This window comes from Trachinotus anak, unplaced genomic scaffold, assembly GCF_046630095.1.
Source record: "Trachinotus anak isolate AG129_WGS33_773 ecotype Australia unplaced genomic scaffold, CSIRO_AGI_Tana_v1 ptg000001l, whole genome shotgun sequence".
Taxonomy (NCBI): Eukaryota; Metazoa; Chordata; class Actinopteri; order Carangiformes; family Carangidae; genus Trachinotus; species Trachinotus anak.
The window spans coordinates 8,067,472-8,084,534 of NW_027273852.1; the positions used below are offsets into that span (position 1 = coordinate 8,067,472).

Sequence of the window (17,063 nt, forward strand, 5' to 3'; positions counted from 1 at the left end):
TTAAAAGGTGAAAATTTTTAAAATTTTTATTCAAAAAATGTCAAAGAAATGAACAGAATAAACCTTAGGCAACAAGCTACTAAGAAAAGCAGAAGTCTTTGGCTTTAACAAACACTACAAAACAAAAATACAGAGGAAGGTTCCTTAAACTGTACAGACAGGTTACCACTGGCATTTATGTAGCACATGTTAAAAAAAAACAAAAAAAACAAAACAAAACAATAACTTTCATCTAGCACTATGAAAATCTCTTTCTTTCCTTAAGCTTTCTGTACAAAAATTTTCATAAATTATAACTTTCATATAACTTAGTGACTGTTCAACATGATGGTTACCTATATGAGCAATTTTCTTTGATGCACCTCTGCAACTCTTGATCCAGATACTATGGCACTTGGTTCAGACACCATTAGCAGCATACACCTCACAAGACAGTATAACTTCTCAGTCTCAGGCATTACACAGATATCTCAAGTATAGCGGCCCTACATTTGTTGCACACTCTAGTTAACTACAGAGGAAACGCTGCTGCGAGTTTGTCTAGACCCAGAACAAAGCAACAAACATGCTTGTTTAAAGGAGCACCGATCCAGTAAACACCACAAAGTTTCGTTGTTATTGTTGGTCTTAAGGATCTTAGGTCAGCCTCTGGAATCTATTGTCATAAAAGCAGCAGCTTTTTTGAAACTATAAAAACTAAATGCATACACATGAGTAGAAACGTGTTGCCCTCCCCTCCAATGATTACAATAATACATCATAAAAAAATAGGTCTGATGAAAATCAAAAAGTATTCAAAACAACCTGAAAGGAAACAGCTGTATGCGGCCAGCTCCTGAGCATGGCATTTGGTCTGGAAGGGCGGGCTGGACCTGCTAACCCGACCTAATACAGAGGAGAAAGAAAACTCTGAGGTAGATAATTGGTCAGACTGACCACCAGGTCGAATCACAGGCTTATTAGAGGACACCTAAATCAAAAAGCCTGCTTTGATCTATTATGATCAAAAAAATAATAATCAGACTTATTTTTTTAGTGCTATATCATATCAGACTACTACTATAGCACTGTCCTTTCATTGTTTCAATTACCTAATGTTCACTATAATGTTAAATTTTCTGTAAGAAATTCAATCTGTGGCACTTGTTGGATCCAGGCCTTCCTTCATGCTTGTTTGTGTCTGCCCTGTACTAATACCTAAGATAGCTGAATGTAAATGTACAAAAAAGGCACATTGTCCAAACTGCAATCTAATTTGCAGTTAAAGAGACAAATGATGCTATTTCCTCCGTGTACTTGCTCACAATCTTTGGTGAAGTAAACTACGATTGAAAGTGCCAAGTTTGTTTGTTTGCTGTCAAAGAGTGAGGTGCAATTAAATACACATATTCATCTCATTTTACCCTCTAACTCAGCTCTATTACAAGGCTTTGATGAGTTTTGTTTTTTTTTTTGCACAATCGTGAGTCCATGTTTTCCTGTTAGGTTTTCAAATAAAAGTGAAAAAGACACACCCATCAAAATAACAATTAACGTCACCCAAAAAGACAAAAGCACGACCAACAAACAAAATACATCAATTCCGTCTCATCCCCCCACCCCACCATTTCATCTACTCTATAATACCAAGTATTCAAAAAGGCAATATTCAAAAGGTGGTCTTTCAGCAGAGTTTCATCATTCCAACATCCAGAAACATGTAGGGCCTTCTTACTAAATAAATATTACATCCAATAAAATCATCAGATGTGGAGTAATTTCATTCAAAACATTTTTCTCTAAAATTACATCTATTTTTCTAGCTGTTCTGGATGGGAAAAAGCAAAAACAAAGGTTTTATTTTTTTTTGTTTCAAAAGTCCTATGTGGCTGATTTCAAAGGTAATAGCTTTTGCTTATTGCCACTCTCTGTTGTGGTCTGTACAACTACTGTATCACAACTATTAAGGCAAATTTTTAATCAGACAGCAAGATCAATCTAAAGTACTAGGAGAAATCACTTTACAAAAAAACAACAATTAATACTTCACCATAGCAACACTCACACAGCAAGCACAAAAACATCATTTTCAAAATGTCTGGCTGAAAGAAATCTTCAAGGAAAAAAAAAAAAAAATCTGGAAATATTAACAGAAGACATATTGACTATCATGCACTTGGACCAACTAGTCACATGATTCTTTCTTGTATCCTGCAGCAATCCTTGGTAAAAAATAAACGTTCTAGTATGAAAATAAAACTTTTTCAAAACTTTCTTTTTTTTTTGAATTTTTTTTAATATAATTTGAATCATCTGATGAACTGAAGATATTCTCTCTGAAAATGATACCAAAAATAGTCTCACTTAAACATTTGCAGAACCTGTGCAAAACAGTGAAAAGATCCTTAGCGTCCATTGCGTTTGTAGACATGATTGTTTTAGCTGTTGAACAAACGTTACCTCAGCACTACTTGGTTTGTTGGTATGGATATGGGGAATGATTTCTGGATGAGTCCACTTGTGAGTGTGCACCATTTTCCTGGAAGAGAGAGTGAGATAATTCGTTGCCGCTGCCATTTTGCTAACAATGAGTTGTTGCTTCAAATGAAGATTTCATACACAGAGGGCAGCACTGATGTTCAAACATACCTCCACAGGAACAGTAGTTGCCTGCATGTGTGCATACTGTGGGATATATGCCCCTTGCATAGCTGTGTTGGCGGCCATAAACTGCACAGTGAAGAAAAGAGAAATAGTCATGTAGAGATCATATTCATAATGTATGTTTTACAGTTTAATAAAGCACATTTAAACACCTTGTTCTCAAATAAATGTCATGTGTTAAGTTATTTTTGATTCCGTGCAGCATCGTCTCACCGTTCCTGCACTGCCCAGGGAGAGGTGACTCATCTGCTGTGTGAGGGGGGCCATCATAGAAGTAGGCTGCAGTGACATAGATGGGTCCATAGAGGGCGATATCACTGTACCCTGGAAGAAAAGTGCATGCAGGTGAGAAAAGGCATGTATGCAGCTGGTGGAGTAGCTATCTGTAAAACTGAAATACTTTTGAAAAATCGGACTGAATAAAAGTTACTGAGTGCAAGTGGAGTTATGCCTGAAATTCAGGCAAAAAGAAACTGAATAATCTCGAGACTTGTGATCTTCTGCCCACAGCAGAAGGTGAGTAGTCACAAGTTGAACAAGTTGTCTATAAGCATCTTGGCCGGCCTGATGCATCATACAGTGTTTCCTCGTCTGTGTTGGCTCATTTTCAAAGCAAGGCAGGACTCTTCTGTCTCAATTCAAACCCATCTGTTATAAAATATTCAGCATCTGTCATCAAATACACATCTTTATATAGCCTCTAAAAAGCAGTCATTTTTACATCCCTGTACAAACACTTTAGCACAGTAAATCCTCAAGGATCAATGTCACCTTATGTGTAACTACTACACTTCCATATTGTGTGTGTTTGTTTATAGAAAAATGTTTCAATTCTGTAACAACCACACAGAGGAATGTTTTTTTTATGAAATAGAGAAAAAGAGAAAAGGGAAAGAGAATTGTGATGAATACAGCGATGACGTGAAGGTGAAGAGATTTTGCTCTTACTGGGTGCTGCATGATGTACTGTTGATGAGGCACCCAGGATGGGTTCTGCACCTGGAACGTCACACAAACACACTGTAAACACACAGGCACTGAACAGCTGCTACTTCCAGAGATCACATGCTACTGTGATTGGCACATCAGGCATGAAGGGCCCCAATACCCTTTGTCACATTTAACTACACTTCCAAAACCCCCATGGGACATTTTTCTGAATTGGAATGACATATTGGTTATAAATAAATGATTAAATGAATATAATAAATGCTGAATAAAATAAAATGTTTTTTTTTTAGTATCACAAGTATTGCTTTTTCTTAGAGCTGCATATACACATACATTAAAGACAAGCATTCAAACCTGGTATGTAGAAACTGGAGACATGTAAGGAGACATGGACGTTTGAGCAATCATCCTGTTTGAAATACTGTATGCTGGTGGGAAAAATCTGTGGACACAGAATGAAGTGTAATTCATTAAAATAACAAAGTAAATTAAGCACACGTATACTGGCCAGGACGGTGTAATCTAATATGTTGTTGTAGCTTACCCATTCTGCATAGCAGCTGCACTGGGGTCATATGTGAGTGTCATTCCAGCCTGGGGGAAAAGGACAGCACAGGTCTGGCAACTAAACCGATGCATGCAACTCAAACACAATGGCATTGTACTACAGTCTACTGTGTATGTATTATGCACAAAACTGAAAGAGGGCGCCCTTGACTACACAGACTACAATAAACAGAAATGATGCTGTCCATGTAATTTATCCCTTCAGCAACATTAAACACCAGCATCCACATCAAAAGTGCTTCTTTTTTGTCATGTTGTTACATTCTCTGTAGTTTATCATCTAACACCTGAAGTTTATTCTTTATTATCTGGTCATGGACTGATTCCCATCAGCTATTCAGACTCTCACTCCATCCTGGACGCCACTTACCAGCCTTGAGTCACCATCTCTTGCCCAACCCCGACCATTCTGGGCAAATTTATTCTGACTTTGTCTTTTTTTTTGCCCTCCATCAGCAAACTTGCACAGCAAGGGTTCCGAGGGTGCTAGAGAACGAGAAATGGTGAGAGAACAAAATAAAAGCTTGTCTCAAATAAAGACTATCACAAAGACAACGCTATCTGTCATTGCTTGCTACAGCAATTCACTCCCTAAAGCCTGGGAATGCACATTTACTAGGCAGCCTGAGAACACAGACATCTAATTTGGCAGCTATGGACCTGTAATCCCCTCCCCTTCCTAAAGGAGGCAAGGCCAGCAGAGACTATTTCAGTCTAATAATCCAATTAAAAAACTTAGAGCGGTAGTGGAGGCCACACAGAGCAGCTCTCTCCCTCTTGTTTTCTTTGTGCTCTACCACTTAGGGCTGAGTGTATATGAGCTCTTCACCAGCAGACTCACTGACTCCTGTTGGAAGCATGAATCAGTTGGCCGACCGCATCATCCTGTCTGTACACCTATTACTCCAACCTATTAACCTATAAAGACTGTGCACATTATAGTCATTATAAAACAAATCCTGTTATTGTCTTTCACATATTCTTTTCATGGCATGGCTAGATCATTTTACATTACATTTCTGCAGTGTATGTCTGCAAATGTAAGACAATTATACAGTATTTCTTACCTGGAACACCTGCAGGTGTCTTAATAAACTTTCCATTGAAGTGAGAAATGACTGCATCACATTTTTCAGTCGACTCCATCCTAAAGTTATAAAAGACAAACAGAACATAACTGCATCAGCAATAACTGCAGTAATGAGGGCGTGAACAGGTGCTTTCCAAAATCGGCTTCCTTTCTGGGTGGGTAGAAAAGGTGGTTCAAAATAAAAGATTTTTATCTGCGACATGTTATCGAATCATCTTGTATATTTTCACCATTTTACCATACAGATCCATTACTGCACACCCACACAAACAAACATTCCTATGATGCATAATGATGTTTTTGTTTCATGACCATGGCCTTGCCTGTCAGGTGTCTCTATCAAACGTCTGGTTATGCAAGTACGACTGGCGGAAGCCAGCATTACCACTATAATTAAATCATCCAGTCATTGTGAAACTATTTTTAAAGGAGTTTCCATTTGCCATTTGTCCATACATGAACACTTCTTTCCACCTTGTTTTCAACAACAGAGTGATGTATTTTTTTAGTTATTAATTTTAGAAGTTAAACACATTCTGCATTTAATTGATGATGAGAAATCAGCGAAACTCTGTGTATTTTTAATCTTTTGGAACAATTTGAAACATTGTTAAATGCCACTTTATCTTTGGTAACTGGATTAGAATGGCCCTGAGCTCAATCCTGTGTTATCAGCAATATTGTCTCTTAAAAGTAAAATAGACTTTGTTGCCTAATGTTGTAAAAGGAATTTTGCCACTTCTCTCATTTCCCATGTCTCCGGCATAATTTCTATTTTACTGGTCGAACAGTGGTCTCTTCCTGTTTACTGCTGTAATGGAGTCTATTTTAGCCACAAAGCCATCCAACAAATTTCCTGCCATACCTGATCTGATGACAAACTAACTGCCCAAATAGAGGCCAGAAGAGGACCAGTCATCTCAGTTGGATACCATGTATGTAGTTTAGTCATAACAATGTGTCATATATGACAAAGTTTAGATTCATTGATTTTAAATAATACAGTATATGTAGCACCAGTAAAAACCTCTTAATGTTGTTTCAGTTGCATGAGTCATCGACAATAAATTACACAAGTAACCGACCTGGCAAAGCCGACTCCTCTGCTGGCTCCACTGGAGTCTCTCAGGATGCGTGTGGATATGACTTGGCCGTAGTGCTTTAACATATTCTCTAGCTCCTGCTCGTCCATGGACACAGGCAAGTTGGAGATATACAAGTTTGTGGGGTCTTGTTCTTGTTGCTGTATGGTCAAAATACAAGCGAGAGAGACAAAGAGAGAGAGAGAGAGAGAAGAAGCCAGAGATAATGTAATTAGACTATTGGAAATGCTTGAAACACACAGATATTTCTGCATGCATCACATTCAAACTGGCTTCAATAATGTAGCAATGTAAAGAAGGAGGAAGAAGAAGTTTCCTAGCAATTCTATATAATTTATCCATTGAAATAGCTAAACATTCAATACACTTTCAATACAGACCCCAATAATGAGGCTATAATGTCTCTGCTTCTTCCTGTCTGTCTCTGTTGGGGGTTTTAGGTAATAAACAGTCACTATCTGCATGCAGCCCACGGTGGCTTCAGGCTCACACCAGCTTTTTTCTTGCTGTATTTTAATAGCATCAGCAGAAACAAGGGCATGGCTATGAGTCCCTGGGGAGCAGCCTCTCACCACTACTATTCATCAATGTGTGTGTTGCATTCAGAGTCAGCTATAGGGCAAGACTGATTTACCAAAAGTAATACACTGACAGAAAAATCACAATTAGAGGACAAGGAATAGGCCATAGTTTGCAGTGCAACAAAACCCAAGTACTGTTTTTCAGGTTTTTTGGGCAGACAAAATAGTCCTGCAAAGAGATGGACGGAGAGATGAGAGGCTGGAGTGAGGGGTGCAGGGGGGCGTTTCAGCACTTCAGCTCTGCGCAGCTCTAATAACTCAAAAGGGAGCAGGAGACCAGTAATACTCCTACCTGCTTTTCACACATATACACACACATGCATGCTTGTACACATGCACAAATTGTGTCCAAAAGCAGAAAAGGCTGCTTTTCTTTTCCTTTCTCTCTTTACCTTTTAGTATAGCAGAGCATTTGTCCTGCTAAGTGTCACCTAAATGACCCCCCAGTGAGGCAACTGATAAATTGTTAATAACAAGAAGCTGATTTTTTTTCTCATCCATCACTTTATGCAAGATTTATTTTAACCTAGTCTTCACTGTAACATACTAACTATTCTTGATGCAGGAAATTTAACAGTAACAGCTCCTCTGTTGTCAGACTGACTGTACCATCACTTTAGAGAACATCTGTTTGTATGTCAAATGGGTCAACATACATCAATCAGTCACAAACTGTAACTGACACATGGTTGTGGATGAAGAGTTGATGAAAAGAGCTACGGCTGATGAAGGGACGTTACTCTTTGCCTTGCTACGAAGACATGGAGTATGAAATGATGTAAAAATAATTTAATCTACTGCAAAAAGCATTTTCTATGGGGCACTCTGCTCCACATTCACGCCTGGTAGCTGCCGAGTACAGCCTCAGTCTTATCTGTTGACCACTGGAGAAGTAGGGACATTAAGTGTCTTCCTCAAGGGCACTACCATGGTGGGAATGAAGAAGCTTTCACATACTGCGCCCAAATTTATCCTGCTGATTTTAGGATTACTGCGACTTTCTGGTCACAACAAACAATATAAAACCTCTATAAATCTTGATAAGACTTAAAGAGTTCAATAATATATAATTTAGCAAATATGAAAAACTTTTCATAAAAATGTGCATAAGGTTAATCCCTTATATGTATAGAAAGAAAGGGACACACTTAATCAAGTATCACAAAACATTCACTGTAATAATATAGGGTAAAAAGAAGGGAAACTCTTATCTGGCCACTTCCCACCACCTGCCTTTGAAATAATAATGAGAGAAAGTCTGTTGAAGGTAGCCTGGGCAGATAAAAAACAGGAAAGGGGACCTTTGTCAGGGAGTCCATTAAGCCCAAACAAGCTTCTGCAAGAGTGCGAATAAAGCTGGAGTGAAAGGCCCACACTTTATAATGGCATTTACCTTCCACAATACAAAGATTAAACTTAGGCATGCCCCTCAAAGCTGCTCTCTTTTAATTAAAAAAAGTAAAATGGGTGCACAGAGGCATGTCAAGAAGCTCCACAGATCCCCAGACAGGGAAATGAGGCTAAGGGTTCTTGCTGAGTGCTGTATGGGAACAAATTTTCCCTCACTGGGCCCTGTTGCCATAACAACACACAATTATTTACTTCCTTTTCCGATGACAGAGACAAGTATAAAGTCAAAAGTTGTACGGCCTTACTTTAAAGCCCTTCATCTGATAATCTCCTACAATATCTTGTGAACAAATAAAGCTGTATTTGGAGTGTGTTGAAACCTTGAATGACTCTGTCCACACAACACTCAGCACAAATAATTTGGCAGTCTACTCTACCTCCAACTTCTTCAGTGACAAAGAGGGATGTGTTTATCTGTATTTCTTGAAATGTTCTCCAATTTCTTAAATATATTTGCAGCATGAAGCCTCATTTGCTGAATATTCATTTTTGAGAGGTTTAAGTATCTTTCAGTGGGAGAAACTATATGTATGTACAAGAGTGCTTGGTTATTAGTCTCAGACCTATAATAGATAATTCCTCTGGCACGTCAATCTGCTATCAGCAACAACAATCTCTATATACTATAGGCTGGCTATTGCCGCCTTCATGTCTGAAACCCTTCTATCAGCCTTTTACATCTGTCAGCCCAGCTGAGAGGTGTTGGCTAATAGATGTATAAGTGTTCAATACTTGCAGAGAAACACATGCATGTACATTATAAACCATGTATGAACACATCAGTTTATTACCACACACATTTTAACATCAAGAGCCAGGTTTAGTGCAACACCAGTGTGTACTGTATTAACCCTGCATTAACTATGCTATTAATGCAACTGGAGTCAAATGGACTTTATTGCAAATGAAAAAAGGTAAGACAAGAGGATAACAAAATGCAGACACAGAGCACTGAGTCTGTAGGAAGTGCAGGTGGAAATGGTGTTGAAATAGCAATGTCTCACCCATGCAAAAGCACACACAGGGAGGGTTGAGCAACAATCAATGACATCACTGTAAAAATATGAGAAACAGGAAGTGGTTTCCATGTGCTGTTGAAAGTCCCCACTATGTGAGTGCTAAGCTAAACAGTCCCCCTTTTTTTTAGCCAAACTAAACCACTGTATGAGGCCAAATTTCTGTACTCAATAATGTTGAGAGGCAATCTTGTTAAAAATGACCTATATCATATACAGTGACAGTATATAAGCCTCAATGTTTCCTGCAGACAACCAGGAAGATATTTTAGCCAGGGATTAGACTAAATGCTAAACTGGATGAGAGAGCATGAATTCATGACCTTTCCTTCACCTGAACTCCAATCTCAATTGTTGTTGATATAGCAATGTTACCAAAGTCTAATGGACACAAACTGCAACAGCCCATCTATTGTTATCTGCTGTTCCACAATAATCTGACATTGTGTTAATTAATAATTATTGCCATTTCCATGACAATAGTAAGTCTAGCAGAACGCATACTAAGCCTGCATTAACATCTCTCCACCTATTATTTGTGCCGTCCGTGATTAAATGTGTTTGCAAAAAGGACAGAGCCTCATCTCGACACTTGCACTATTCACTCGCAAACTGATACTTTGTTTGCAAACAACAACAACCTGGTGCACATGTGCCTCATTTTCTCCTATGAATGTACAAGTGTGCCTTAGTTAATCTGGTGCTGAATAGTGCAAATAACTATAATCAAATAAGTTCCATAAACACACATGCAGAATTCACATGTTTTCAGCACTGGCTTCCTTCATGATTAAAGCCAGCGATCTCGGAGTCACTGAGCGGTCTACAGACCAAGTGTTGGTGAGCATACACTAAGCAGTCATGGATTCCAGTCCTGCTATTTAATACCATAAGGATTGGGTTTAAACTGCCTGACCATCCAGATGGAGGAGAAACAGTGTTAATGGGTGACTGGTATGGATATGATCTCAGGATTAGATTGTAATGAATCCTCACCTTTGCCATCTGAGCTTGGACACCAGTAGTCTTTAGGGCAGCAACAGCTTTCTGAGCTGCAGCGGGGCTGTCAAAGTCCACAAAGCCATATCCTGAGGAGACAAGCAGCACATTTAGGACACTATCCTATGGCTTGTACAGTTAACAGCAGAACCACTGTGTGATGTGAGCTAACATATGCCTCTCTGTCATAGATGGTGATGGTCTGTGTGTTCATTTGTGCATATAATGTGCTACTGACAAGTTGCACAGTAAGTATGTACTGTATATACTTTTTGCATAATGTAGGTGTATCAAATTGTATATGTATGTAAGCTTCTGTGTGTGTGTGTGTATGTGTGTGTGTGTGTGTGTGTGTGTGTGTGTGTGTGGATGTACAGGTAGAAAAGTGCTGAGGATGCAGATACCAGAGTGACATTCAAGGCTCAGGTCAGCTCTTTGTCCTAGGAGGTACAAACAGGGGGAAACCATAGTCCCTGGCCTGTACTACACCTGCTATATTTAACTTATTCAAGCTAAATTATGGTGAATACGTCAGGGCTCTTTCAGCTGAGAAATGGGTCACATTGGTTCTAAAACTTTAATGTGAATGCTTCTCTTAATGACAAAAGGATCTTGATAAAGTGTGAAATTAGAAAAAAAAATTATGGCTTTAGTTTTTGACTTAAGGTCACACAAGGTTATTGTTAAAGCCATCTCTGGGTTCTATTTAAAATTCAGTGAGAGCTTTACAAGGTATTTAACGGTGTCCCATTTCACAGAGAGCCTTCGATTAACTGGCATCTGTATAATCCAGAGGAGAGTGACAAAGCATTCTCTTAATCCCATCAGCACTGCAGAGAATCAGTAAGTCTCTCTTTAGTCAGGTGGGCAGTCTATTAGAACTGGAACAAAACCAGCACTGTCATCCAGAAGAAAGAGGAGGAGTCGGCCTTCTCCCGAGGAACCACCCACAGCAGTGACACACTAACAGACAAGGGCTGAGGCTTAAAATAACGTGAGCTGGAAGGCAGCTTTAAGCAGCCTGGCTGTCGTGTTTCCTGACATGAGCAGATCATCTCAGACAACTCCATAGCTGTTAAATGACTTGAGGTTCAGGCAGAATTCACACATTGTGTGTCTAGTGATGTTCTGTCAAAGCAAGGTGTTGAATATCCAGCAAGGCAGTTCAAGGGATTTCTTTATTCACACCTAATTGGAAGGGAAATAATAGAGGGTGTTGCTGGAAAGAAAAAAAATTCACACACCTTTACATTTGTTTGTAGTCTTGTCCAGGATCGCCTTTGTTGACACAATTTTGCCATACCTATGGGAGGAGTAGAAAGGCGAGACATTGTTAGCAGGATTATATACCAGACAGAGCCAGTTATAAAACACACAGAGTGGGAGGGTTGAGCAACAATCTATGACATCACTGTAAAAATATGAGAAACAGGAAGTGGTCTCCATGTGGTGCTGAAAATCCCCACCATGTGAGCGCTAAGATAAACAGTCCCTTTTTTTAGACAAACTAAACCACTGTATCAAGCTTTATACAGAGTCACCAAAGTCTCTTTTGGGGAAGTAGGGTCACTTGGGTACCATCTTTTTAAGGCCCCTGGGTAGCTGGGATCAGTCTCCTGTTTTTCTATGTTAGGAATCATATTATGTTACGGTCTGACATATAATTTCCATTATGTATTGAGGAATACTGGCGATCTGCAAGCACCTTGTGGTTTTTCATGGCACATTGTTTTCACAGAAGTCACCACTACAGATACCTGTTCATGTGTGCAAATGACTGCCTCACATAATGCAGGCAGCATGACATTCAGCGATCTGGTGTGGTTCATGCCATGCCATAGTTTCAACAGAGCAGTATTGGTATGCATGCAGACCACAGGAATTTGCTAAAGGTAACATCTGAGAATACCGTGTTACTACAGAGTCTTTTCATACAAGAAGCTTTGATGCGGGAACTGTCAAAAAACCTGACAGTACCGAAGTGAAAGGGTAAAAACCCCAAATGCTCTCGCTCTCTCTCTGTTTTTTTTTTTTTTATGTCAGAGCCACTTTCACTTCTTTAATTGAGTATTCCAGTGCCCATTTAAAATTGTTGTTTTATTTTAAAAAATAAATAAATCAAAAAGAATAAATTTTTCTACAGCCCAGACCATAATATGTGAACAATTAATCAAACAATGAAACTAGCAGAGGTTTAGACAAAAATGACAATGACTGGTCCTTCACAAGTGACTCATATCCCCCTCTCCCCCTGCATCACTCTTTTAGGCGATCTCTCCTCAATTACAATCCCACAACATCTCCAAACTTTCATCTTAATAGCAAGACAACCAGGAAAACCATTTCCGTCAACTGGAAAGACAGAACAAAATCATCTGTAAATCACTGGCTCAACGTGTTAACAGACTACACAAACTTAGAAGAGTTTACTTTAGCCCTACAGGACAATCTGATCCCATTCCATAACACCTGGTAACCTGTCCTGCTGTTCATCCAGAGCTGATTCCTCTCTACGCTGCTTCAATCGCTCAGATCTTCCCGAACCCCAATATGACAACTCGAAATAGCAAAATAACCCACAATATTCTTAAGCCACACAACTGCTTGGCTTTTTTTTTCTTTATGAAGTAATTCTTTCATTTGCAATATAATTATTTTGTTTCAAATCAACCTGCATGTGTACAAGTGCCTGCTGATCCCTGGATTCTATTCTGAAGTTTCTGTCCTCAGTAATGTGGAGAGACATTCTGTCTCTCATGTTAAAAACCACCTCTATAATCCACAGTGACAGTGACACACATCACCCTGCAGTCAACCAGGAGGATATTTTAGCCAGGGATTACACTACATGCTAAACTGGGTGAAAGAGCGACAACCTATGACCTTTCCTCAGTTTGAACTCTAATCTCAAATCACATGTGGCTACAACGTACTTGCTCTTACATTGCCATCAAAATGTTGCATATTTACTTGTACATGTACATGCAGTTACAAACGTGATTTAGGGTTATTCAGTGTGACCCTGTGACAGTGTGAATGCACAAGAAAAAAGAAAGCCCTGTGTGTCTACAGATTTACATAAGAGTGACAAAACAGAATGTTCAAAGCTTTTGTGTTCTCAGTCAGTATTATGTTGCGAAGATGGGGCATCAGTCCGAGGCCCAAGGGTGGTCTCTCTGCTTGGCAATTATAAAGCATTCAGCTCACAAAGAGAGCTGTGGCCAAGCCCACTGCAGACAGTGTCTTCCCTTTATTCACACACATGATATGTGATTCTCTGCTGTCTCTCTGCCCCACATGCTGTCAAGCAGCTCATCATCTACGCTCTGTCCTTGTGTGGTTTTTCATATCATATTCAAATGAAACCTGCAATACTGCTGCATTTGTTATAATCTCAAATATTGTAAAAAGCTGATTAATTCTTAAATCCTTTCTTAGAATACATTTAAACAGACCTGTAGGACTCAATTTATTATTCAGAGTCAGATAATTAGAAAGGAAGAGCAATAACACTATATACATTTTTTGATCATTTTGATCAAGCTTGCAACTGAGCTAGTAAAATGGTATATTTACATCTTACCTTTTAGTTTTTTCTCACCTTATTTGTATTTTATCAAATGTAAATCAATAAGTGACTGTCACTGCAAATTAAAACTAGACTCTGAAACTAAGTAGGCCAAAAAACAACGGCCAATCAATACCAGATAATGATGAGAGGAAGTGTGGTACTCACGGCTGACAAAGCTTGACCAGGTCATGGTCAGTGGTTGAAGGGGACAGGCCTCGGATGTAGAGGTTTGTTTTGCTGAGCTGGTCCCAGCCTGCAGTGCTACTGCTGCTGCTGTTGTTGGTGCTGCTGTTGGTGCTCGGGCTGGGTGGAGCCATGGGGTGTGATGATAGGGCAACAGGTGGCTGGAATAGACAGGGAGACACAGAAAATGTAGGTTGAATTTAAGTCGAGGCTGGGTTGTAATTCAATAATATTGAGTATCGACCCTCCATATAATCATATCATGTCAAATGTAGCATAGCAAGGGGGTTGACCTAATGGCCGAGTGGTTAGGGCACATAACACATGAGCGTGCATGCTCTTAGTAGGCGAGTGGATGCTTTGACTCCCGATCAGCACAACTCGTTCCTGCATGGCATTCCCCCTCACTCTGTCCCTTTCCTGTCATTCTCCACTGTCCTATTAAAATAAAGGCAAAAATGCCAAAAAATAAAATATTGTTAAAAAAAGAAAAAAAAAAGGATTGTAATGTAATGAAATGAAAGTGCTCAAACAGTTTATTCTTCATCCAATTCTAACAATGAACAAGAGTTCATTTTTTCCCAATGTGATTGTGAATACATTAAGAAAAACTTAACACCAGTCAATGAAATACTGCTGCTTCAAGTTTGCTGTTTTACCTCTGACCACACCCAACATCACTGCTGGGTGTGGCTGGGTGTAGTCAGACATGTGCTTCTGATGTCACAGTGTACTGGTACACCGTGGAGTGCACTTATACATCACTGCAGCATGTCAAACCACTGGAGGTCAGCACAAACAAGATTTTTAAGGGTTTTTTAACCCGCAATTACCGATTTTGCGGCCACAACTGAAACAAATTGTAAACACAATATTGACATCGCCTACAAAGCTGCAAAATACTCTGATGTCTTCACCAACTAGCCGCTAATGGTGTCTGTCTGCTGTTTAATGCTGGGCCGGAAGTGTACAATGAGTTTTTCACAATATGCATTTCATTTTTGTACAGTGTGGTTTCAGCATGTTTTTGACTTGCTGACAAAATATCATTATTAATATTTGACTGAACTGTATTTGAATATGATGCTCTCCCTTTTGCATGACATCTTTGCATGAAAGTTCAGTCCAGGAAAGGCCTACTGTGTGCCCTCACCAAGTCACTCATGAATAGTCACATATTAGGGGGAAAAAAGATTAAGGTCCCTGGACACTCCATCATTACTAGCACTAATGATTGCTGTGTTATAGAGCAGTGATCCATATCTGCAGGTCAATCTCCAACAAACCGTCACAGTCAGCACAATCAGGGTCCACAGGGGCTTGTAGCTCTGACATCAGTGTCACACTGATGTCACACTGCTGCAAGGTGTCGAATAAGCTATTTGCAGGTCAACATAAACAATCATCTCTGGTGCAGCTCCAGACTTTGTGACCTTAATGCTCCTTTTAATAAATAACTTTGATTATATGAATGGTTTGAATAATTTCAAGAATGACTGTATCTTTTCCCTACTAGCCAAGAAAAAAAACCAAATACAAATGTTAAGAAATTACTATTTCTCATGAGATAATATAAAACAATCAATTTTTCATATGCTCTTCAGTTTTAGTTCACTGGCTAAGTATTGCCCCCCCCCCCCCCGAGGAATCACAAGCTGGGAGGAACATGATGGCATTCCAAGCATGAAGTGGTGACAGGACTGAGCAACCCAAGTCTACACTTATGCCTAAAGGATCATCACTGTTGACCGGCTGTTTGATTGACTGAAGAATGTGCAAAAAAGAACTTCAGGCCTGTATCAGGAAAGTAATAACTATAAGGGTAAAGTGTAGTGATACGTTTTTAGCTTTTTAAGAAAATGTTTGGCAAGCTGGCTTCCCTGATATCTAAAGTATAGGTAAAGTGTTCCATAACTTTGGCATTGGGGTGCAACAGGTTGCATCTGCAGGCTACATCTGCATTTTCTTTCCGCTGCTGCTGGGAACCTCCAATAAACTAGCAGCAGATGATCACTGCTGTTGTGTACCTACCAATGTACTTTGGTCCTAGCCCATTAAGGAGGAGGACCTTAAAATAAATTCTAGATGTTATGGAAGCCAGTGTAGAGCAGCTAAAACTGGACTAATTGTGAATCACTAATGCATCTAATGAATCAGTAATGCACTGATGTGAATCAGTTTTTCACCTTTGTTTTGTTTATTTGTACCTCTGCTGTGTTTCCACAGTGGAAAAATCATGTTTTCATCACTTTTTTGATGAGAGATCTGAATCTGAGATAAAACCAAGACTTGTAAAATTTAATCCAGGGAGTTAATTTTCCCAGATTATAAAACAGAATTTCTCTTTTTTTGTTTTATGGGCCAAGTAGGATTTCAGTTTTGTCCTCATTTAACTATATGAAAGTATTAACTACCAAAAGACAGGTAGTAATGGAGTTTATTGCTGCAGCGTCTTTTAGTTCAGAAGAGATGTACAGCTTTGTGTCATCCACACAACTATGGAGACATACATGTGCTCTCTAATGATGTCACCAAGTGGCAGCATGTATAATGAAAATATTACGGGACCAGGGCAGTCCCCTTATGCAACATGTCATGTTTCTCACACTTGATCTCCAAGACTGAGGTAAACTTTCTACGTTAGATGTATGTTCTGAACCAGTTTGACACACAGTCAGAAATACAATGTCATGTTCAGTCATATCAAACTTGGCGCTTAGCTCTTTGAGGACAATAATTGAGACCTTATTTTTGTCAGGGTTTAGTCTGAAGTCGCTGATTTTTTTTTACCAAGAGCAGTTCTTGTGTGGTGACATGTTCTAAAGCCTGACTGAAATTCCTCCAGGATACTGTTTTCTTGAGGGAAACTATCTGAAACTATGCCCTGAAACTACCTTTTCACCATCATCTTACTAATAAATGGGAGGTTGTATATTGGCCTATAGCTGA

At 39.3% G+C, this 17,063-nt stretch overlaps 1 protein-coding gene across 2 annotated transcripts in view; it reads right to left on the bottom strand.

Annotated features, from left to right (window-relative positions):
* The window catches only part of LOC139616495 (RNA-binding motif, single-stranded-interacting protein 1), a 22,033-nt gene continuing 4,970 nt past the window's right edge, over positions 1 to 17,063 (bottom strand). Inside the window, exons 2-14 of one of the 2 annotated variants that reach the window (XM_071473607.1) lie at positions 14,097 to 14,275; positions 11,605 to 11,663; positions 10,358 to 10,449; positions 6,337 to 6,494; positions 5,229 to 5,308; positions 4,532 to 4,647; positions 4,139 to 4,188; positions 3,949 to 4,036; positions 3,592 to 3,642; positions 2,857 to 2,967; positions 2,629 to 2,709; positions 2,440 to 2,518; positions 1 to 885 (exon numbers count right to left, since the gene is read on the bottom strand). In XM_071473607.1, the coding sequence (XP_071329708.1) occupies positions 2,447 to 2,518; positions 2,629 to 2,709; positions 2,857 to 2,967; positions 3,592 to 3,642; positions 3,949 to 4,036; positions 4,139 to 4,188; positions 4,532 to 4,647; positions 5,229 to 5,308; positions 6,337 to 6,494; positions 10,358 to 10,449; positions 11,605 to 11,663; positions 14,097 to 14,275 (1,137 nt within the window). In that variant the 3' untranslated portion in view covers positions 1 to 885; positions 2,440 to 2,446. Of the gene's footprint in view, positions 2,519 to 2,628; positions 2,710 to 2,856; positions 2,968 to 3,591; positions 3,643 to 3,948; positions 4,037 to 4,138; positions 4,189 to 4,531; positions 4,648 to 5,228; positions 5,309 to 6,336; positions 6,495 to 10,357; positions 10,450 to 11,604; positions 11,664 to 14,096; positions 14,276 to 17,063 lie in introns of both variants that reach the window. The other variant, XM_071473600.1, reaches the window with a different exon arrangement.